This window comes from Hylobates moloch, unplaced genomic scaffold (genome assembly GCF_009828535.3).
Source record: "Hylobates moloch isolate HMO894 unplaced genomic scaffold, HMol_V3 SCAFFOLD_5, whole genome shotgun sequence".
NCBI classification, from domain to species: domain Eukaryota; kingdom Metazoa; phylum Chordata; class Mammalia; order Primates; family Hylobatidae; genus Hylobates; species Hylobates moloch.
Window position 1 is genome coordinate 109,720,385 of NW_026652280.1, and position 21,305 is coordinate 109,741,689.

The following is a 21,305-nucleotide window of genomic DNA, read 5'->3' on the forward strand; positions in this document are numbered from 1 at the left end:
AGAAAAGGCCTTCGACAAAATTCAACAGCACTTCATGCTAAAAACTCTCAATAAACTAGGTATTGATGGAACGTATATCAAAATCATAAGAGCTATTTATGACAAACCCACAGCCAATATCATACTGAATGGGCAAAAACTGGAAGTATTCCCTTTGAAAACCAGCACAAGACAAGGATGCCCGCTCTCACCACTCCTATTCGACATAGTGTTGGAAGTTCTGGCCAGGGCAATCAAGCAAGAGAAGGAAATAAAGGGTATTCAGTTAGGAAAAGAGGAAGTCAAATTGTCCCTGTTTGCAAATGACATGATTGTATATTTAGAAAACCCCATCGTCTCAGCCCAAAATCTCCTCAAGCTGATAAGCAACTGCAGCAAATCTCAGGATACAAAATAAATGTGCAAAAATCACAAGCATTCCTATACATCAATAACAGACAAACAGAGAGCCAACTCATGAGTGAACTCCCATTCACAATTGCTGCAAAGAGAATAAAATACCTAGGAATCCAACTTACAAGGGATGTGAAGGACCTCTTCAAGGAGAACTACAAACCACTGCTCAATGAAATAAAAGAGGATACAAACAAATGGAAGAACATTCCATGCTCACGGATAGGAAGAATCAATATCGTGAAAATGGCCATACTGCCCAAGGTAATTTATAGATTCATTGCCATCCCCATCAAGCTACCAATGACTTTCTTCACAGAATTGGAAAAAAACTACTTTAAAGTTCATATGGAACCAAGAAAGAGCCCGCATTGCCAAGTCAATCCTAAGCCAAAAGAACAAAGCTGGAGGCACCATGCTACCTGACTTCAAACTATACTACAAGGCTACAGTAACCAAAACAGCATGGTACTGGTACCAAAACAGACATATAGACCAATGGAACAGAACAGAGGCCTCAGAAATATCACCACACATCTACAACCATCTGTTCTTTGACAAACCTGTCAAAAACAAGAAATGGGGAAAGGATTCCCTATTTAATAAATGGTGCTGGGAAAACTGGCTAGCCATATGTAGAAAGCTGAAACTGGATCCCTTCCTTATACCTTATACAAAAATTAATTCAAGATGGATTAAAGACTTACATATTAGACCTAAAACCATAAAAACCCTAGAAGAAAACCTAGGCAATACCATTCAGGACATAGGCATGAGAAAGCACTTCATGACTAAAACACCAAAAGCAATGGCAACAAAAGCCTAAATAGACAAATAAGATCTAATTAAACTAAAGAGCCTCTGTACAGCAAAAGAAACTACCATCAGAGTGAACAGGCAACCTACAGAATGGGAAAAAATTTTTGCAATCTACCCATCTGACAAAGGGCTAATCTACAAAGAATCTACAAAGAACTTAAACAAATTTACAAGAAAAAAACAACCCCATCAAAAAGTGGGCAAAGGATATGAAAAGACACTTCTCAAAAGAAGACATTTATGCAGCCAACAGACACATGAAAAAATGCTCATCATCATGGTCGTCAGAGAAATACAAATCACAACCACAATGAGATACCATCACATGCCAGTTAGAATGGCAATCATTAAAAAGTCAGGAAACAACAGGTGCTGGAGAGGATGTGGAGAAATAGGAACGCTTTTACACTGTTGGTGGAAGTGTAAATTACCTCAACCATTGTGGAAGACAGTGTGGTGATTCCTCAAGGACCTAGAACCAGAAATACCATTTGACCCAGCAATCCCATTACTTGGTATATACCCAAAGGATTCTAAATCATGCTGCTATAAAGACACATGCACATGTATGTTTACTGCTGCACTAATAACAATAGCAAAGACTTGGAACCAACCCAAATGTCCACCAATGATAGACTGGATTAAAAAAATGTGGCACATATACACCATGGAATACTATGCATCCATAAAAAAGGATGAGTTCATGTCCTTTGCATGGACATGGATGAAGCTGGAAACCATCATTCTCAGCAAACTGTCACAAGGACAGAAAACCAAACACCACATGTTCTCACTCATAGGTGGGAATTGAACGATGAGAACACTTGGACACAGGGTGGGGAACATCACACATGGTTGCCTGTCAGGGAGTGGGAGGCTGGGGGATGGATAGCATTAGGAGAAATACCTAATGTAAATGATGGGTTGAGGAGTGCAGCAAACCAACATGGCACATGTATACCTATGTATCAAACCTGCATGTTGTGTACATGTACCCTACAACTTAAAGTATAATAATAATAATAAAAGAACACAATCCTATTCACAATAGCCACCAAAAAATACAATACCTAAGAATACAGCTAACCAGGGAGGTGAAAGTTCTCTACACTGAGAATTACAAAATATTGATAAGAGAAATCAGAGATGACACAACCAAATGGGAAAACATTCCATGATTATGGATAGGAAGAATCAATATTGTTAAAATGGCCATACTGCCCAAAGCAATTTACAGATTCAAGGCTATTTCTATCACAGTACCAATGACATTCTTCACAGAATTAGAAAAAGCTATTCTAAAATTCACATGGAACCAAAAAAAAGAGCCCAAATAGCCAAAGCAATCCTAAGCAAAAGGAACAAAGGTTGAGGCATCACATTACCCAACTTCAGCTGTACTACAGGGCTACAATAACCAAAATAGCATGATATCAGTACTAAAACAGACACATAGACCAATGGAACCAAATAAAGGCCCAGATATAAAGTTGCACACCTACAATCATCTGATCTTCAACAAAACCAACAAAACAAACAATGAGGAAAGGACTCCCTAGTCAATAAATGGTACTGGGATAAATGGATAGCTATATGCAGAAGGTTGAAACTAGACCCCTTCCTTACACCATATACAACAATTGTCTCAAGATGTATTGAAGACTTAAATGTAAAACCTAAACTACAAAAACCCTTGAAGAAAACCCAGAAAATACCATTCTGGTCACAGACTCTGGCAAAGATATCATGGCAAAGACACCAAAAGCAATTGCAACAAAAGCAAAAACTGACAAATGGGACCTAATTAAACTAAAAAGCTTCTGTACAGCAAAAAAAACTATCAACAGACTAAACAGACAACCTACAGAATGTGAGAAAATATTTGCTTCTTTGTCTTTCAACACCAAGACTATCCCCTCACCTCTAGGTCAGGAATTGGCAAACGATGGCCACTTGTTTATCTATAGCCCATGAACTAAAAAGGGTTTCATATATGCTTCAATTGTTTTTGAAAAAACAAAGGAAGAAGACACAATAAAATTATAGGAAATACAAATTTCAATGTCGTTTTATAAAGTTTTATTGGAACACAGTCGTGCTCATTTGTTTACATACTGTCTATGGCTGCTTTGCAGAATAATGGCAGAGTTGAGTAGTTGGTAACAGAGAATGTATGGCCTGCAAACTCAAACTCTAAAATATTTACTATCGTGCCTGTGACAAAAAAGATTTGCGAACCATTGCTCTAGGCATTTATCTTTTTTTTTTTTTTTTTTTTCTCATTCAACAGTGAAATTTTGTCTATCAGCTGGTAGGTATGAAGTTATTTTTTAGATTTGGAGTTATACAACAGAATTCCTAACTTTGTTTTGATATGTAGATAAGCCCTGATCCAGCTTATTTTTTCTTTGCTAAGTAACTGAAACTCTTCACAGCATGAGTTCGAACTGACAAATTTCAATTTACAACAGATTGAAGTAGAAACTTAAAGCTCACAACCCTCTAGGCCAAGCATTTTTCTGGGCATTGATACTCCTCTTGGGCACCCTCTTCAGTGGTCTTGCAGCATGAATCACACCCCTTCCTGGAGAGACCCATGCCATATTTAGACAGTAATAAAGGACTAGAACATTTTTTCTCATATTCATACTAAATCTGTTTCCCTATGTATTCTACCCATGAGCCACAACTCTGTGTTTGAAATCCCAGATTATAAGCCCCTTCCATGCAAATGTCCTTCCAAATAATTCAAGACAACTATTGCATGAGTACCCATTCCTCTATGTTTAAATTCCCAATTCCTTGAACCTATCTTCACAGTATGAGGTTTGGAGTAGCTTCCCCATCCTATTCACTTCATTCTGAATATGTTTCAGTCTGTGTTCCTGTTCTAGGTGTCATTTATAAGCAGAGTTATGCTGCTAGGTTTTTACTTTTATTAATGCAGTCTCTACTTAGTAAACAATACCTTGCAAATAGACATCTCCAATTTTCTGAGTAAACCCACCAAATCATCCGTTTTCTCAAATTAGATCAGCAGAAGTATAAGCATTATGACTTTCTTTTCTTTTAGTTGCTTACATACTTTATCCCTTAGGTCATGGTTGATGGTAGCATATCAACTATATTACCTGAAAAAAAACTGGAAGATGACCTAAATGAAAAAACTGAGGGCTATGATAGTCTGTCCTCTATGCACCTTGAAAAGAATCATCAGCAAATCTATGGTGAACATGTCCCCAGGTAAAATAATAATACTATAATTTTACTTTTAATTCTAAGTTCAAGGAGCATTTTAACTGAATACTTGAAGTTATTATAATTTTATTTCTTCAAATAGGTTTTTTGTTATGTATGCTGATGGATCAGGAATGGAACTTCTTCGAGACAGTGACATAGAAGAATATCTATCTTTGGCATATAAAGAATCAAATACTGTTGTTCTCCAAGAGCCAGTGCAGGAACAGCCAGGTAGAGGACCCATACTGTCTGGAATGCATGGTGTCTCTTCGCCAATTCTCATCCTCCTTGCTATCCAGTCTATCTTCATGTCATCTTACTTTTTCTGCTTTGCTCACTTTTCTGCTCTACTTTGGAAAGTAGAGCAGAAATAAGTTGACATGAATAAGTCATATCAACTTATTTATATAGCTACTTGAATTTAGGTGTATATCAAGATATATCTGAGCACCAATCTGCACACACTGAGTATGTATCCCTCTTCTCCTATAAGCAGATTTGTGTCTGTGTTTAGGTATGTACCAAAGTTCTGATTTATGAGTTCATTTCATCTTGGTAAGAAAAAACAAGAGATATCTCTTGTAAATTCATTTTTTTGTCATTTTGAAGATGTTGCTTTGATGAAATTGATAGGTAAGTTATAATGCCAACCTGAAATACCTGATAAGTTATATAAGCTATATTCATTGGGTACTTATGTTGTTTTCATCAACTTCAAAGAAATTGGTGTGTTGCCAGAGGTTAGAGATACATATCACATTGAGAACCATCCAATATATGTAATATGTGTATTTAAATATAGATATAAGTCTACATATTATCTGCATATAAAACCTATGTGCTGTGCCTAGGTTTATATGTTTGTGTGTGTGTGTGTGTGTGTTATTTCACCTTTTCTGTGTGTTTTGGGATACATTTTGTGTGCATTTATAAATATGCCTGCATTTCTGTGCCCTTATAACTTTCAGTGTATCAATGCACATGTGAATGACATTAATACACCTTGCTCTTTGTGAATATGGAACATGGGGGACTCTGACTGACCCCCAGTCAGTGTGGTGCATGTATGGAACCGTGGGAGAATAAGAATTCATTTCACATTGGTTTGTTAGTCATTTAACTAGCCTCTACTTGGCAAACCACCATGTACTAAACACTGGCTGGGTGTTAGGAATACAATGGTAAACTAAAACAGGCATGGACCCTGTTTCAGTGGAGCTTTTAGGTTACTAGGAGAGATAGATGTTAATTCTAAAGTCACACAACTGTATGATTATAACTTGGGATAAGGCCTATGAGGGAAAAGAACATAGTTCTATGAGAGAATCTAACAGAAGAAACTGACATAGTCAAGAAGGCTTCCCTGAAGACACCTGAGTCAAGAGCTAGTGGATAGGTAATGGTTAATTAAGGTAAGAGAGAGAGCTTTCTTGGAAAAGAAAACATAAAGGAGAAAGCATAAAGCATTGGAAAACACGGGTTGGGGGAAAGGCCAAAGTAGCTGAAGCACAGAGGGGAAGAACAGTACAAGTTGAGGTAGGGGCAAAAGAATGTTAAGGACCATATTTTATCTCATGAGCGATGTGAAGGCAAAAAAGAGTTTTCATCATGGACTAACATAATCAGTCACCCTGACTGCAAGGGAAGGTTCATTCACAGAGTATATATAGGTGGCAAAGCCAGTTGTTGCTGTAGTCTAGAGCAGGATCTTTTTGAGGCACATAAAGTAGGGTTCACAGAGAGGGAAAAAGATGGACTCAACAAGTTTATTGGGAGAACTGACAGAACTTGTATGTGATTGGTGAGGGACAGTGAGGTGTCAATGAATACTTCCAGGTGATCTAAATCCAGTCTCTAGGTGTCACAGTGACTAAAAGCTTCATTCTTCTTATTTGATTGTAAGGTTCCTAAGTATAGTCATTGTGTCTCATTAGTCTTTCATGTCTAAGTCTGTTCAAAAAGAGCTTGTTGAATTTAGTCAATGCATTTTCATTTTCTCTGAGTACTTTCGATGGGTAATGGTCTTCTGACAACTTTCTCTGAACCAGGCACCCTGACCATCACAGTCCTTCGTCCTTTCCGTGAAGCATCACCGTGGCTAATAAAAAAGGAAGATACAATTGTCCCTCCTAATCTCCAGTCAAGGTCATGGGAAACATTTCCCTCAGTTGAGGTATATAATTTCTTCTAAAAAGTCATTATATTAGCATATACATCCATTCAAGGGCAGTGGACCAGAGTCTTAGGTCTCCTCCCATATATTCATATATTCTCATTCTTATGTAAATTGTTAATGTGCTCAAGGAGTTTTATATTTGAAGATTCTAACATTTGTAGATGGGGCAACAACATTTTAGAGGAATACTCCTGGCTAGCTCATTTCAGTTTCATTTCTTTTATCCTGTATTGCAGGCTTGAACATCTTCCTATAATATGCAAACATGCTTTCTGAGTAAACCAGGTTACACCTCTGTCATGGAATTACTGATATTATATCATACAGAAATCTTTTCTTCTATCATTTCTTATTTGTTAATTTTAGCACACAATTTTGTGCCCTTTACTCTCCCTTTTTTCTTCATATATTAAAAATGCACAAACTGACCATCTAAGAATAATATGAAGGATTATACGCATATTTGCAATTGCAGTGTTAGAAAGTAAACATTGTAATTATGTCAGTTAAGAGAAGCTCCAGCTAAATTTTTTTTAAAAAAATAAAATATCTTGGGTAAGAATCAATGAAGTCCTGCATCTTGCATAATTTACCATTTCATTTTACAAGCAATTTATGTCACATGTCCAACATATTGTCAGGTGTTAAATAACTAAATCAGTGGAGCTATTGATAGTATGATCAGAGATTGACAGTAGTGTTAATTGAGATAATGTTTTTGATTGTCATCATTTTTGCTGTCCTACACTAAACCTTGTAATAGCAAACACAGATGATGAACATTTAAGATTACAATAACCTCCTAGCCCTGTGGTTAAATTGGGTGGCTGTAGTCAACACGGTAAGATGAAGGTGACTTGAATTCTGGTCCTGATTCTACCCCTTATTAATGTGGGATCTTGGGCAAGTCACACTGGGTCTCCATTTCCTTCTCTGAAAATTAGGAGGTCACACCAAATGGCACACTAAGGCTATATCCAAATTGTAAGTACTACATGATGACAAAGGGTATGCCACATCTAATATTATTGAAGGAAGTTTATTCTCATCCTCTGAAATGCTTATGCTCTGACCTGGTAGGAGGGGCACAGGCCTGCAAAGCCCCTAAGTGGCTGTCACTGGCCAGGCCTTTTGAAATGAAGCACATCCAGCACACCTGAGGACATAGTAGGGCAGCAAAGCACACCATTCCTGAAAATCCATCACAAGTATAACATATAGTGTGAGTTTACTCTAAGGTAGATTTTTCTGCCCCAGAGATCCTCAGACTCTGGAGGCATGCTTAATCTAGATTAAGCTTAAAGATGGCCCAGATCTATGGAATTATTTCTCTCACAAAGAATCTTTCTAGGTCAAAATGAACACAGAACCAGAAAGTGAAAGACTGCTCAGTTCCAAATGTCTTCAGCTATTTGTGGGTACTAAGAAATAGCCACATCCATTTGTCATAAGCTAGACTGCTATTACATTGCTTAGGACTCTTCTACATCCTACCCAGGACACCATGCAACAGAATTTTAAAATATCCAGTATCTTGGTAACATAAATACAAAGGAAAGCATGCCCAGTTGTTATCGATTTTCCTTATATTTGCAGAATTTTTGAGGTTAAGGATTTTTTTTTCACCACTGTGTCCCTAAAAAGTTATTATGATATCTACATAAGAAATGAACAGTTAAAAAAATTTGAATGTGAAAACATTCTGATTTCTTTGGTGGTTTTATTGCTTTGTTTTGTTAACAGAAAAAAACTCCAGGACCTCCGTTTGGCCCTCAGATTTGGAAAGGCCTTTGCATTGAGTCCAAACAGCTAGTGAGTGCCCCGGGTGCCATACTCAAGAGCCCCAGTGTGCTACAGATGCGACAATTCATTCAGCATGAGGTCATAAAGAATGAGGTGAAACTGAGGCTGCAGGTTTCCCTTAAGGTAATGGAATCTAGGTAACCTGACCCAAAAGAATCAAAAACAGCAATCATTGCTCTTGGTTTCCTAAGAAACCTGAAATTATGTAATTCTACCAATATTTATCTAGTGCAACACAAGGATGTCAGTCTTTCAGAGTAGAGGGTTGAGAGGTAGAAAATATTTAATGGTTCCCATGAGGTGTAGAAATTATTAAGAAGCCCCAAAGACGTTGAAAAAGTAAGAATTTTTTGTAAGTGATTACTATATAGAGCCCTCCCTCTTTGTCACTGTATAGAAAACGTAGTGACAGTGACCACTGGAAAAAGACAGAACCACATATTAATATATTTGTCCATGAAGGAAAAGGCTTTGGAAGCAGTCTAAGAATTTGTAAATATATAGTTAATTGTATGATCATGTCTATAACATCTCAAGCTTGTTAACTCCCTCAGTACAGGGATTATATGTGTTTTATTTATGGTTATATACCTAGCACCTGGCACAGAGCAGGGTATTATTAGTTATGGAAATGGATCAAATACATATGAAAAAAATAAAGTACGTTTCTCTTGGAAGCAAAGACATGAACTAGGCAAATTCCATTTACAGATAAAATAAAAAAAACTATAGCTGAAAGGATCGTACACATCATCTAACCCAACTCTGTCCATTTTATTGATGAGGACACTTGAAGGCACAGTTAGAAACAGGCAGTTCTATCCTGTGGCCCTTAAAGCTTTGCTTTTGCACTTTTCAGGTTTTTCCTATTAACATATTAAGAAAAAGTATTTTCAGATTGTTTGACTAGTAAACAGTTAATGAGCATTGTAAGCCTATATATTCTTCATTTTTTGTAATATTTCAAGTTGATGACCATTTTTGTATCTCGCTCTTCCTAATTCGTAGTTTTTGTCTATTTATTTTATTCTGCTGATTTAGGATTACATAAACCATATTCTAAAGAAAGAAGATGAGCTGCAGGAAATGATGGTTAAAGATTCCAGAACTGAGGAGGAGAGAGAAAATGCTGCTGATCTCCTCAAGCTGGTTATGGTGAGAAAATGCCTTGTATACCTGTGTTCTTACTATTGTTTCAATATTAAATGTTTTAAGACAAAATATAGTAAGAAATAGCTGCTTCTGCCACTTCCATGAAGCATTTGCTCCCTCCTCATAATTTTCAATTTTTGTGGAAATCCATTTCTCTATATATTGCATTTTCCAAATACATTTTAGGCTCTTCCTTCACAAATAATTCTGAAGGCCCTTAAATAAAACTTTTTATTGTCTTCAAAAGAAATTGATATTTACTGAAATGCTGAATAAACTAATGAATGAAATAGGAAAGAAGAAGAAAAAGGAATTTTTACAACTTAAAATCATTTCCATTTTTAGACATTTGTTAAGTAGAAGGAATGACCTACAAAAATTAATTTTTATTTTATTTTATTGTTGTTATACTTTAAGTTTTCGGGTAAATGTGCACAACGTGCAGGTTTGTTACATACGTATACATGTGCCATGTTGGTGTACTGCACCCATTAACTCGTCATTTAGAATTAGGTATATCTCCTAATGCTATCCCTCCCCCCTCCCCCCACCCCACAACAGTCCCCGGAGTGTGATATTCCCCTTCCTGTGTCCATGTGTTCTCATTGTTCAGTTCCCACCTATGAGTGACAACATGCGGTGTTTGGTTTTTTGTCCTTGCCATAGTTTGCTGAGAATGATGGTTTCCAGTTTCATCCATGTCCCTACAAAGGACATGAACTCATCATTTTTTATGGCTCCATAGTATTCCATGGTGTATATGTGCCACATTTTCTTAATCCAGTCTATCGGTGTTGGACATTTAGGTTGGTTCCAAGTCTTTGCTATTGCGAATAGTGCCGCAATAAACATACGTGTGCATGTGTCTTTATAGCAGCATGATTTATAATCCTTTGGGTATATACCCAGTAATGGGATGGCCGGTCAAATGGTATTTCTATTTCTAGATCCCTGAGGAATCACCACACTGACTTCCACAATGGTTGAACTAGTTTACAGTCCCACCAACAGTGTAAAAGTGTTCCTATTTCTCCACGTCCTCTCCAGCACCTGTTGTTTCCTGACTTTTTAATGATGGCCATTCTAACTGGTGTGAGATGGTATCTCACTGTGGTTTTGATTTGCATTTCTCTGATGGTCAGTGATGATGAGCATTTTTTCATGTGTCTTTTGGCTGCATAAATGTCTTCTTTTGAGAAGTGTCTGTTCATGTCCTTCGCCCACTTTTTGATGGGGTTGTTTGTTTTTTTCTTGTAAATTTGTTTGAGTTCATTGTAGATTCTGGATATTAGCCCTTTGTCAGATGAGTAGATTGCAAAAATTTTCTCCCATTCTGTAGGTTGCCTGTTCACTCTGATGGTAGTTTCTTTTGCTGTGCAGAAGCTCTTGAGTTTAATTAGATCCCATTTGTCAATTTTGGCTTTTGTTGCCATTGCTTTTGGTGTTTTAGACATGAAGTCCTTGCCCATGCCTATGTCCTGAATGGTATTGCCTAGGATTTCTTCTAGGGTTTTTATGGTTTTAGGTCTAACATTTAAGTCTTTAATCCATCTTGAATTAATTTTTGTATAAGGTGTAAGGAAGGGATCCAGTTTCAGCTTTCTACATATGGCTAGCCAGTTTTCCCAACACCATTTATTAAATGGGGAATCCTTTCTCCATTGCTTGTTTTTGTCAGGTTTGTCAAAGATCAGATAGTTGTAGATATGCGGCATTATTTCTGAGGGCTCTGTTCTGTTCCATTGGTCTATATGTCTGTTTTGGTACCAGTACCATGCTGTTTTGGTTACTGTAGCCTTGTAGTATAGTTTGAAGTCAGGTTGCGAGATGCCTCCAGCTTTGTTCTTTTGGCTTAGGATTGACTTGGCAATGCGGGCTCTTTTTTGGTTCCATATGAACTTTAAAGTAGTTTTTTCCAATTCTGTGAAGGAAGTCATTGGTAGCTTGATGGGGATGGCAATGAATCTATAAATTACCTTGGACAGTGTGGCCATTTTCACAGTATTGATTATTCCTATCCGTGAGCATGGAATGTTCTTCCATTTGTTTGTATCCTCTTTTATTTCATTGAGCAGTGGTTTGTAGTTCTCCTTCAAGAGGTCCTTCACATCCCTTGTAAGTTGGATTCCTAGGTATTTTATTCTCTTTGAAGCAATTGTGAATGGGAGTTCATTCATGATTTGGCTCTCTGTTTGTCTGTGATTGGTGTATAAGAATGCTTGTGATTTTTCTACATTGATTTTGTATGCTGAGACTTTGCTGAAGTTGCTTATCAGCTTGAGGAGATTTTGGGCTGAGATGATGGGGTTTTCTAGATATACAATCATGTCATCTGCAAACAGAGACAATTTGACTTCCTCTTTTCCTAATTGAACACCCTTTATTTCCTTCTCCTGCCTGATTGCCCTGGCCAGAACTTCCAACACTATGTTGAATAGGAGCGGTGAGAGAGGGCATCCCTGTCTTGTGCCCGTTTTCAAAGGCAGTATCAGTATTTTAAAACTAATTCATTTTATAGTAGTTTTTACAAAAGATCTACTTGAGAAAATGTTTCTAAACAAAGTAAGTCTTGTAAGTAATATAATCATCACTGTTAAGTAATTCTATCTTCATTTCAGTCTTTCCCTAAAATGGCGGAAACTACAAAAAGTCATGTTACTGAAGGTAAGTTGCATTTAATATTCTTCTGCAATATATTTACAAATTTCAAAGGAATCATCTTAAATACACTTATCAGTCATTCTCTTACCTGATAACAAGACACCATGTACATATCTCCATTCTTGTATCGGCCATGTTGTGTTGTGGTGGTTTATTTTTGTAAATCATTCTACCTGTATTGTTCTGCCTGAGCTTTGAGATCCTAGAAAACCATGATTTTCTCTCATTCATCTTTAACTTTCATCCATTAAGTGAAAAATGTTGACATTTGACTTTTATGCTAGCTTCAACTATAATGAAGATATAGGAAGGAAACAGTCAACCAACCAACAGCCCGCCCTCCCACACACAGAATTTTTGAGCAACTACACTGTTATCACCAAAACCTTGCACTGTTTTACACTGTATGTAGTGCAAGTAGTTTACTGTTAGATCTCATTCAGAGAATATTCATTTGGAGGTATATATACACAGCCCTAACAAATGTGGTTAGATGGTTTCATAGCTCACAGCAAACAAGCAGTAGAGAATTTGGTGGGTTTTTGTTTTGTTTTGTTTTGTTTTTTGGCCATATGACAAAGATCATAAACTGGCAGCCATGCACTTCATTCAGCCCACAGATAGGTTCTGAGTATCCTCCACAGTTTGGGCTTGTACAGTTGTTTTTATTGTTGTTGTTGTTGTTGTTGTTGTTTATCCAGATTTTTCTCCTCTTGAAATCTCACATGATTACATAGTAAATTTGGCTGAAGACAATTGACAGCTGCTTCTTTAGAATGACCATCACAGGAGTCCATCACAACCCCCTATGTTTCCCTGTCCCTATATTCTGTGGTCACCCTTTTACCCTGGGCAACTCCTGTAGTAGGGTGGCCAGATTTAGTGAATAAAAATAAAGAAGGCCTAGTTAAATTTTAGATGAATGACACATAATTTTTTTTAGTATAAGTACACTATAGTTTGGATGTTTGACCCCTTTAAATAGCATGTTGAAATTTGATCCCCAGGCCTGGCCTGGTGGCTCTTGCCTGTAATCCTAGAACTTTGGGAGGCCAAAGTGGGTGGTTCTCTTGAGTCCAGGAGTTGGAGACCCATCTGGGCAACATGGTGAAACCCCATCTCTACAGAAAATATAAAAAAAAAAAAAATTAGTCAGTTGTGGTGGTGCATGTCTGTGGTCCCAACTACTCTGGAGACTGAGGTGGGAGGATAGCTTTCGCCTTGTAGGTGATGGTTGCAATGAGCAGAGATCATGCCACTGCACTCCAGCCTGGGCAACAGAGCAAGATCCTGTCTCAAAAAAGAAAAGAAATTTGATCCCCAATGTTGGAGGGAGGTGGGGCCTAGTGGGAGGTGTTTGGGTCATGGGGATGGCTCCCTTATGAATGTCTTGGTACCTTCTGTCCTCTTGGTGGTGAGTGAATTCCCACTCTGTTAGTTGCCATGAGAGCTGGTTGGTAAAATGAGTCTGGCATCTCCACTCTCTCTGTTGCTTCCTTTTTCATTATGTGGTCTCTATACATGCCAGCTCCCCTTCCCCCGCTGCCATGAGTGAAAGTAGCCTAAGGCCCCCACCAGAAGCAGATGCCCACACCATGCTTCTTGTACAGCCTGCAGAATTGTGAGCCAAAGAAACCTCTTTTCTTTATAAATTACACAGCCTCAGGTATTATTTTATGGCAACACAAAGCAGGTTGAGACATAGTATGTCCCCAGAAGCCTGGGATATACTTATAATAAAAAGTTGTTTGTTTATTTGAAATTCAAATTTAACCAGGGGCCCTATACTTTATCTGGCAACCCTACCCTGTAGCTTTTGAATTTTTAACCTCTGGGACAAGGGAACAGGCACAACAAAGGAAAACACATAGGTTTTCCAAAAGTGAAATACAAACTCACATATTTTTTTAAACAAACAGTTCCAGGAAATAAACAGCTGTTGCATACTTATAGCTGTCCCTGACATATTAATTAAAATGATCCTAAATCAATATTCTCCCATAGTATTTCCTAAAACACTCATCTATGAGAAGACTCCACCAAAAATGAGTTTCATATTAAAATAAGTTTGGATAATGCTTCATATTGTCTTATTTTCTTAGAGAGTCACAATGTACATTCATTAATTAAAGATGCGGAAAAGTAGTGAAACCTATTTAACCTTGTATAAATCAGTGTTTCCCAAACTCATATAACCGTGAAACATGAAAATTTTCTCCTTTTCTTAATCTCCCGTTGACATCCCACCGAGATCATGTTTTGTGAATAAACTGAGAATCGCTGCCTAAATTGTTGAACAACCATTGTCTTATATTCATGTTCTTAGATTCGGGAAGCAGGAAAATATTCAGAAAAACAATTTCAATATTATGGTTAATTTGTTTTAAGGTTTACTGCTTCAGATATGAGGAAATTCAGTTAACTCGAATACCATTTCCCCTAATAATATGGGATAAATGAGATATCACTGCATTTTACATTTTGACTGTAAGTTGTGTGTTTTCTAGTAGGATATTTCATAAAAGTAGTCTAGTTTTCTGTTGTATTACAGCTTGGTCATGTAAGTCCTAGTAAACACTTGATAGATTAAATATAGGCTCTAAACAGGCATCTCAAATGAGTAATTGTGTACCGATTGTGTGTTGCCCTATAAAGAAGTGGGGATAAAAGTTAAATACATCTATGTTTAAAGTTGCAGCTCACCTAACTGATTTATTCAAGCAATCTTTGGCTACGCCTCCAAAATGCCCACCAGACACATTTGGTAAAGATTTCTTTGAGAAGAAATGGAGGTAAGCTAATCCAATAATGTGTTCTAATTAGTATTAGGTATGCAGTGATTGATGAAATGGAATATGCAGGTGTTATAACTTTTGGTGACTACATCAATGAATTCACAGCCCTTCGTCTCTCATACTATTAACAATTCATCATATAGTGGTGAGGGTTTTTGGTGTTGTTTTTAAGCTGAAATCATTGCCCCTTTTCACCATCCTTTCCTTTCCTTTCACATAGACACACAGCATCCTCAAAACGCTGGAAAGAAAAGATAGACAAAACGAGGTAATTATACCCCAAAATGCACATAAGCACCTGAAAGGGCCCAGAGTAATAGACTCTGAGAATGGGATAGGCCAAAATGTCCTGCCAGGCACCCAGATGTTATTTGACTCTCTTCTGCAACATGTCTACCAAGTGGTCATTCAGCTCTGTGTGATGACATCACTGTCTCTTGAGGAAACCCATTTGACCATTAGATAGATCCTCTTCCTCTCCTAAGCAAGAAAGCTCTCTAGGCCCTCACTGTGCCTTTGGCGATTCTAATATACTAGTAAATATTCTGGAACTTAATGCAGAACACAGTCATAAACTTTCAAGGTTCTTATAATTCACAGGAGGAATGTGCTCTAAGCATTATATGGTTTGGTTTCCTTTTAGTCCTAGCTGGGGATTTCAACTCCAGCTGTCTTGTCAAAGAGAAAAGAAGCCAGATATATTTGTTGAGTATGTGGCAGTACATATGATACTATCTATTGTACACATTTACATGGCTCCTCTTCAGGATAACTTCAGGATTAATATGTTTCTTCATAAAAATGTCAGGGTTGTCTTGTGAAATGTGTTAGGGGAGTGCTGAGATAAGACTTTAAGCCTCATGGATCACCTCCCCTATACAAGGTCAAACTAGAAGGGATATACTGTCTGCAGGGAGGATAGCTTAAGTTTTGCATGACATGACAGTCTTTATAAGGAAATGAAGACCCAAATAAATGGCTAAACCTGAGTGTCTTTATGCTAGGTTTGATGAAGAATGGACACTCAAGGAGAAATATGATAGGGCAAAAAAGCACAATCTAGCGGTAATAAGTGGGGGGCTATAGCAAGGTCTGTTGCTCAGATTCCTCTCTGTGCATCTGTGTCTTCAGAGATAAGGATGCTCCTTTCCTGCGTGTATTGCAAGGGCACCTCTCATGAGAGAGTCTTACGAGCTGCTTTAGGGGAAGGTCAGAAAATCCTTTCTAGGTTTTATGTCCTGCTTCAGGGAAGAAGGGCAGAGGGAAGGTGAAAGTAAACTTCCTGCTTCTGCCATTTGCTCAAATTCCTTCAGCTGAAAATATTCAGTGTGTCAAGCTGCCATATTTTAAGGTAGTGTGCCCTGAAGCACATTATTATCAGAATATCCCTAAAAGCTTCTCCAAGAGACAGTGATTGCCTGAGAGGAAGGAGATTGAGAGATGGGGGATAGGATGAGATGGAGACTTCATTATTACGTACTCTTGAGTGTTCTTTAAACTGTGTACATACGCTTGTATTATCTACACAAATTTTTAAAATTTTGAAACATTAACAATTTCAAGTTTTAACTTATAGGTATATAATGGTAAGCCAGTGAAAGTTTTTTGAAGAAGAAGAGTGAAACATATAATTAGATGAGTGTCACAGAAAGACAAGTGTTGGCAATGTGGAAGATGAACTGGGTCAAGGAAAGAAAAAGTTACAAGGAAGTAGAAGCTGGTCGGCAAATGTCAGATGCTGTAGAAAAATCAGAAATGGGAATGAAAAAAGGAATTTGGGTTTATCAGTTACAAGGTTGATTAGTTTCTTTTGTGAGGATAATTTTAAAAGAGTGGTGGGCAGCAGCCAGACTGCCATAGATCGATGAGTGAATGCAGTGAGGCAGTAGAGATAAGAAACTTTTAATGGGAAGTGAAAGTTGTTTAAGTAAGGTTGTATTTTGGTCATGCCTTTCTGATATTTCCAGACAGATCAACTAGTATAAGAGCACTGGTCACAGATCCAGTCAGTTACAATTTGATTACTTACAGAATGTATGATGCTGGCTGGTTGTTTCACTTCAGTAACATTTACTTCTGGAGTTCAGTTTGCTCATCAATAAACAGGCTAATTGGACTGCCAAATATCTAAGGTCTCTTTTAGCTCTCACACTAGGGGACTGACGGCTGACTAGCATGTGCAGTTGTCAAGATCATGGGTTTGGAGGCAAGCAACCTGGGTTTTAATTTAGATTCCACCCTTTATTGGTAATGTGATTTGGAATAAGTTACTTAACCTCTCTTTGCTTTGGTTTTTCAACTCATAAAATGAGTATAAAAATAGTAACTCACAGGGTTATTGTAAGATTAAATGTAAAATACTTTGCAAAACTTAGGTTTTTTAGTGCAATAAGCATTTAAAAATGAAAACTATTTCAGGGAGGATTGAGTTCAGCTACATTTAACAGAAAACCTCCAAATCAGTGCTTGTATTAAAAGGGGCTTATTTTCCTAACGTGAAAAAAGTCAGAGGTAGGCAGTTCATGGTAGGAAGCACCACAACATCATCAGGAATTCAGATTCCTTCTTTTCATCTGTTCCATCATTCTTAGTACATCATCTCCATTCTCAAGCTTACTTCAAAGTTGCAAAATGATTGCTGCAGCCCCAGCCATTACATTCATATTTCAGGAAGTAGGGAAAGACATGAGGCAAGGACAAGGAAAAGTCTCCCAGTTGAGTCAGCCCTCTTTAAAAGCTCCTGGACTCTTACCCAATGACTTCAGTTTACATCTCATTGGCTTTCTCTATAATGTCTCCCCAACATAGGGGTTCTGGTATTGGAAAGCAGTACTATCCTGATTGCTTTTCTTTAACTCTGTAAACACTGACCACATTATTCACAAATCATGCCTCAAGTTTTTGTTTTTGGTTTGTTTAGGTTTTTTTTGTTACTACTGCTACTGAAATTATGAAAACCAGTAGACGCTAGCTGTCATTTAAAGCTCAGAGCATTGAAAAACCTCAAAAAGTTTAACCATTACAGGACTATGTGGTTTTTAGCCTTTTGAGATCAACTACAAAATCAAACTAACACCTGGTATCATTATTTCTTATCTTACATGAGAGTCTGATTTTTGAAGCAGGAAATGCGACTGATTCTAAAAGAAGAGAAAATGAACCAAAACAAGTTGACAAAAAATATCTAACAAATTAATTCTTATCAGTTTTATTGTTAGTGATTGCATTCATTTTTGTGGGATTTAGAGCTAAAGCACAAACAAATAACACTTTAAAATGTTCTCTGTCTTCTTTTGCATCATTATGGAAACATCAACCAGGAAGGAAATTGAGACAACACAGAATTATCTAATGGATATTAAGAACCGCATAATACCACCCTTTTTTAAATCTGAATTGAGCCAGTTATATCAGTCTCAGGTAATTGAATATAATGAAAAATAATTTAATAAAAGTTTTTAGAAATTTGATATATTGCATATGTTATTATGTGATCTATCTTTCCTGATGCTGTTTAATTCTTTCCTGCATCGACCTGGCTGACTAACCTGTACCCTTCAAATCCATATTCTCTCAAGCATGTGATAAGGAAGACTAATTTCAGGTCTTGCACCTAAGTAGACGTTCTCTGCAATGTATTACTATCACTCCCCCATCCTGCCTTTCAGTCTCACTATTAATTACCCTCTCCCATCTATGTTAAGCCTTTTTAGGCAGAATCTTTCCTATCATTGATTGTCCTCTGATAACCTATTTTGAAATTTTTATTCAGTTAATATTTCCTCATCCATCAGCTGCTAAGACAGCACTAAGAGATTGTGAGTTCTTGGAAGCTCAGGGAGGGAGAACGCTCTTCTCCTGTTCTATTTCAGCCTACCTGTAGGACCACAGCCCCGACCTTCCCCTCACTGGCCAAAAGTTCATTAAAACCCTGAAGCAAAGCGAATATTTTCATGTGTTCAGAACACCCTGCATTTATATGAAAATTTCAGAAGAAATTACGGGAAATTATGACTAGTTAACAAAAGCTAGAATTGGGTTAATCAGTCTCTTGTAGAATTTTAGTTTGTAAACTTTATTTTCAGGGCGTTAAAAATATGTTTTCATTATTGCTTGTTAATTTAACATATTTGTGACAGCTGAATTTCAGCCATGTATAAGTCTAAAATAAGTTTTTTTTTTCCTTTCAGTATAATCATCTGGACAGTCTTTCCAAAAAACTGCCTTCTTTTACAAATAAAAATGAAGATGCAAACGAAACAGCTGTTCAAGATACATCTGATCTTAAGCTAGGTAATACATTAGCATAGCACATATTCCTATTAAATGTCCGTAACTGAATAATACCTAACAGTGGCCTCTTAGGACATAACCAGTGATAGCTGACGACATAGCCTACAGTGACCTGCATATGACAGATCTGGCTGAGTTATATGAGAAAACTAATATGTAAATAACATTTAGTTTTCTTCCTGTATGCTTAAAATTGCCCTAAATGCATTTAGGAGACCAGACGAATTTAAAAAGCAAGGGAGTAATGAAAGTTCACTGGGGAACAAGACATTCATAAGGTCTCAAAATATCAACCCACATATTACTTACAAATTATAAGGAGGAAAATGCATCTTTACAATGGAGACATTCAGCATTTTCTACCTTAACTAAGTCATCAAACTCCTACCAACAATGACACAACCTAGCAGTAAGTGAGTTCTCATGTAATGCAACACAAAGTGCATAGATCCTTGATATGGTTTGGCTTTGTCCCCACCCAAATCTCATCTTGAATTCCCACGTATTGTGGGATGTACCTGGTGGGAGGTAATCGAATCATGGGGGCAGGTCTTTCCCATGCTGTTCTCATGTTAGTGAATAAGTCTCATGAGATCCGATGGGTTTATAAGGGGCAGTTCCCCTGCACAAGTTCGCTGTCTATTTTCCTGCTGCCATTTATGTAAGACATGACTTGCTTCTCCTTGCCTTCCACCATGATTGTGAGGCCTCCCCAGCTATGTGGAACTGTGAGTCCACTAAACCTTTTTCCTGTAGACATACCCAGTCTTGGATGTGTCTTTATAAGCAGTGTGAAAACCGATTAATACAATCCTATAGAGAATTCTTACCAAAAATCCTTAAACAGAATCTAATCAAGAGGAAACAGAGACAAATGTCTACCAAACTGCAGGCATTCTATAAGACAACCAGCCCAGCCTCTCCAAAAATCAATGTCATTAAAACAAAAAAGATGGGATGATTGTTCTAAACTAAAACAGACTAAAGTGATATAAAAACTGAATGTGAAACCTAAGCTTTGATTAGGATGCTTGATTGAGGAAAAAACAGCTATAAAAGATATTTTGGAGAAACTGCACAAGTTTGATTAGGAGACTGTGTAAGAGAGGACATTGTTAAATTACTGTTAATTTCTTGGGTATGATGATGTTGCTGTTAATATGTAGGAGAATGTCTTCATTCTCAGGAGCTGCATGCTGAAGAATTTAGGGATGAAATAAAATTTAGTGTTTCTCTCTAGTAAACTGAGTAGTTAAAATACCCAGATAGGGAGCCGGGCGTGGTGGCTCACGCCTGTAATCCCAGCATTTAGGAGGCCAAGGCTGGTGGATCATGAGGTCAGGAGATCGAGACCATCCTGGCTAACACAGTGAAACCCCGTCTCTACTAAAAATACAAAAAAATTAGCCAGGCGTGGTGGCAGGTGCCTGTAGTCCCAACTACTAGGGAGGCTGAGGGAGACAATGGCGTGGACCCGGGAGGTGGAGCCTGCAGTGAGCTGACATCGCGCCACTGCACTCCAGCCTAGGCAACTGAGCGAGACTCCGTCTCAAAAAAAAAAAAAAAAAAAATACCCAGATAGAGGAATTTTCTACTGTACAATACGATACTTGAAGTTCTACTGTCTATAATGAACACAGCCAATAGAAATATCTAATTATGACAGAGTTGGTAAACCAAGGATTAAGGCTGGAACAATGACTTATAAATGTGATGGGGAGAAATCAGGGATCAGAAATTGGTGGCTGTTAGGCTGCCTCTCAGACCTCCTGCAGCCTGGGCAGTCAGCACTAACCAAGCACTGCTTATTCTCCTCTTGAAATGGAGTGAGACTGCGGAAGTCTTTTCAGCACGGTACTTGAGGCAGCCAGGACCATTCAACCAGGGTTGGCACACACACGAATTGAAATGTATTTGCCTCCTCAATCCTAGATAGATTTCCTTAAAATTTGTTTCCTATTGTACCTATTTCT

At 37.6% G+C, this 21,305-nt stretch overlaps 1 protein-coding gene across 5 annotated transcripts in view; it reads left to right on the forward strand.

Annotated features, from left to right (window-relative positions):
• The window catches only part of SPAG17 (sperm associated antigen 17), a 238,684-nt gene that overhangs the window by 188,723 nt on the left and 28,656 nt on the right, over positions 1-21,305 (forward strand). For all 5 annotated transcript variants that reach the window (XM_032154861.2, XM_058439406.1, XM_058439405.1 and 2 more), the window contains exons 33-42: positions 4,310-4,455; positions 4,553-4,683; positions 6,501-6,625; positions 8,372-8,554; positions 9,473-9,586; positions 12,202-12,247; positions 14,937-15,036; positions 15,260-15,307; positions 18,360-18,459; positions 19,230-19,332. In XM_032154861.2, the coding sequence (XP_032010752.1) occupies positions 4,310-4,455; positions 4,553-4,683; positions 6,501-6,625; positions 8,372-8,554; positions 9,473-9,586; positions 12,202-12,247; positions 14,937-15,036; positions 15,260-15,307; positions 18,360-18,459; positions 19,230-19,332 (1,096 nt within the window). The remainder of the gene's footprint in view (positions 1-4,309; positions 4,456-4,552; positions 4,684-6,500; positions 6,626-8,371; positions 8,555-9,472; positions 9,587-12,201; positions 12,248-14,936; positions 15,037-15,259; positions 15,308-18,359; positions 18,460-19,229; positions 19,333-21,305) is intronic.